At 40.2% G+C, this 2979-nt stretch overlaps 1 protein-coding gene across 3 annotated transcripts; it reads left to right on the plus strand.

Moving 5' to 3' along the window:
- LOC107625145 lies at positions 38–2802 on the plus strand. 3 transcript variants are annotated; one of them, XM_016327722.2, is made up of 2 exons: positions 38–392; positions 753–2802. In XM_016327722.2, exon 2 carries the CDS (start codon positions 947–949, stop codon positions 2465–2467), a length of 1521 nt encoding a protein of 506 aa, XP_016183208.1. In that variant the 5' UTR covers positions 38–392; positions 753–946; the 3' UTR covers positions 2468–2802. The 3 variants fall into 3 exon arrangements, with proteins under 3 accessions (XP_016183208.1, XP_016183209.1, XP_016183207.1); XM_016327723.2 differs by having other exon boundaries at positions 914–2802; XM_016327721.2 differs by having other exon boundaries at positions 39–392; positions 808–2802.

Consider the following 2979-nt stretch of genomic DNA (forward strand, 5'->3'; position numbering starts at 1 on the left):
AAGTAAAAATAAATGCAAACTCCTCAGTCCTCAGTACTCACTCGCCTCTGTCCCTCTGTGTACTCGCTTATCAGTTAATACTTATCGGTTATAACCACTAACCAGCCATTACTCTTTTTCTTTCTCTTTCGTTTTATTTTTGAATTTTTAGATTTTTTTTCCTGTTCCCTTTTGATGAGTCTAACCAAGAAGACGAAGAATTAGGGTTCTTATCAGTTATCACCCAAAAAAAGAAATAATAAAATAATATTATTTTGATTAATTAAAAAAAATAGGGAAAATATTGCGGGAGAGAGCGTAGGCAACATGGTTGTCGATGATATGGTTGATAGCATCATCGTCGGCTATGGAGGCTACTCTTCTTCTCGATTCTCCGATGCTTATCCCAAAAGGTAAACCCTTTTGACGATCTCTCTCTTCTTCTTCGGTCTTCTCTCTCTCTCTCTCTCTCTCTCTCTCTCTCTCAGTTTCTAGTTTTCATGGATTTGATGGTTTTGATTCAGTGTTTTTCACCTGATTTTGGAGGATTTAAGGAGATGTATAGAATATTAGGGATACATAATTTAATTCTCCTATAGCGTTTTCCTAAAATCTCTTCCTCTCTCGCTGAGATTGAAGAGATACATAAGTATAGAAGATATATGTGTGTTCACTCTGTTTGTGCTATTAGATATATGTTCAAATTAATTTATTCTTAGGGAAGAAAGAAAAGAAAAAAATTACAGATTTTTTTTATTTGTTTTGTTGTATAGGTTGGATTTGTTGATTTTTTTTCCCCCTTCTGTCAATGCAATTTTATAAATCTAGGGTTTGATGGAGGGGATATATAGTGGTGATTGATCTGATGAAGGTGTTTATGAGGTTGTTTTGTTGAATTTGTTTTTGGGAATGGCAAAAATGAACACAACACCAGCAATAGAACTCATCAGGGAAATGATGAGGTAGCATGGGAGATTCTTCTTGTCTTGTTTCTTTGTCAATGGAGAATCACCACCCCTCAACGCTCTTGTCAATGGACTCAAGTGCATCTTCTCACGATGAACTCGATTTGGAGATGAATCGCCAAATCATATTCTCAGGTCCACCAGATATCAACCTGCCCCTCTCTGCTGAGCGCAGCCCTCCCCCGCCCTCTTGGAACTCCGACCCCTGTGATGTCTTGGATGTTGGTCTTGGCACACAAGGCTATGAGACTGAGAGCTTTCTTAACATGCCCAAAGCTGCAGCAGCCGGAAGGAAGTGTGCTAAGCGAGTCGACAGCATATGGGGTGCTTGGTTCTTCTTCAGTTTTTACTTTAAGCCCTCTTTGAATGATAAGTCTAAGGCCAAGATTGTCAGGGATAGCAATGGTGTTTCAGGGTTTGACAAGTCTGATCTCAAGCTTGATGTCTTCATGGTTCAGCATGACATGGAGAATATGTACATGTGGGTGTTCAAGGAGAGGCCAGATAACGCGCTGGGTAAGATGCAGTTGAGGAGTTTCATGAATGGGCATTCTCGCCAAGGGGAGCGCCCGTTCCCATTCAGTGTTGACAAGGGTTTTGTTCGATCCCACAGGATGCAGCGGAAGCATTATAGAGGGCTTTCTAACCCTCAGTGTGTTCATGGCATTGAGCTTGTTCCATCCCCCAATCTGATGGTCCTTGATGAGGAGGATCAGAAGAGGTGGATGGAACTCACTGGCCGGGATTTGAACTTCACAATCCCACCTGAAGCAAGCGATTTCAGTTCATGGAGGAATCTTCCCAACACAGACTTTGAGCTTGAGAGGCCGCCTGCCCCAATCAAGGGTGCTCCGAATTCACACCCTAAGAAACTGCTCAATGGATCTGGACTGAATTTGTCAACTCATTTGTCTAACCACAGTAATGGAGATGGACTGGACCTATCTCCAGTCAGTGGCAAAAAGAGGAAGGACTTTTTCCTACACGGAAACGAAGAAGAATGTTACTTGGCTGTTAATCCTCCAGCTGATCGGATTCCGGATATAGAAATGCACCTCCCAAATGAGCCAAACTGGTTGAATGATTTTAGTGGGGTGATAAAGGGTGTGTATGGACCTGTTACTGCTGCAAAAACCATCTATGAAGATGAACAAGGCTATCTGATTATCATAAGCTTGCCCTTTGTAGAACTTCCAAGTGTGAAAGTTTCTTGGAGGAACACTCTGACTAATGGTATCATAAAGGTTTCTTGTATGAGCACTTCACGAAAGCCATTGATTAAGAGGCATGACCGGACATTCAAGCTCACTGACCCGGCATCAGAGCACTGTCCTCCCGGTGAGTTCATCCGTGAGATCCCTCTCTCAACGAGAATTCCTGAAGATGCCAACATTGAAGCATACTATGATGGGCCAGGATCAGTTCTTGAGATCTTGGTGCCTAAGCATCGTGTTGGACCTGAAGAGCATGAAGTCCGGGTTTGCCTTCGCCCTCATAGAGGGAATGATCTCAATTTAACTTGAAGATTAGGCACTTTTATTTGAAACAAAAAGAAAAAAAAAAGAGATTATTTTTTATTATTATTAGGAATGCTAGTATGGTGCGTTTATCATTGTTTTCTTCTAACTTTGTACCATACTTTATCTGTGATAGAAATTATTTGTCTTACATTTGATCTCTAGCTCTGGCAATTTTAAGCTCACGGAATGCCCTGGTTCTTTTTTGTTATTCCGGTGCATCTCTAAGCTTTTGATTGTAAGCAATTATCAGTCTGAACAGAGCCGGTTCTGATTTTGTTTCAGAAATTATCAAAATCCACACATCATACCTTTGGAATAAGTCGCCAAAGTATTCTTTATCTATGCCTCTGTTATGTTCTTAGATATGACGGGATTGGTTTGATTACAATTTTTGTCAGTTACTAGCGTTTGCAGTGGCAACGCGTCCAATGATATGCATTTTTATTAAAAAATTATATGTATATCAAAATTCAATTACAAAATCAATTATTATGTATTTATGGATAAATATATAT

The sequence above is a fragment of the Arachis ipaensis genome, chromosome B02 (genome assembly GCF_000816755.2).
Source record: "Arachis ipaensis cultivar K30076 chromosome B02, Araip1.1, whole genome shotgun sequence".
In the NCBI taxonomy this organism is placed as follows: domain Eukaryota; kingdom Viridiplantae; phylum Streptophyta; class Magnoliopsida; order Fabales; family Fabaceae; genus Arachis; species Arachis ipaensis.

What these genes read in the sequence shown, in the direction of transcription:
- LOC107625145 (XM_016327722.2), top strand. Translation starts at nt 947, where the DNA reads ATGGGAGATTCTTCTTGTCTTGTTTCTTTGTCAATGGAGAATCACCAC.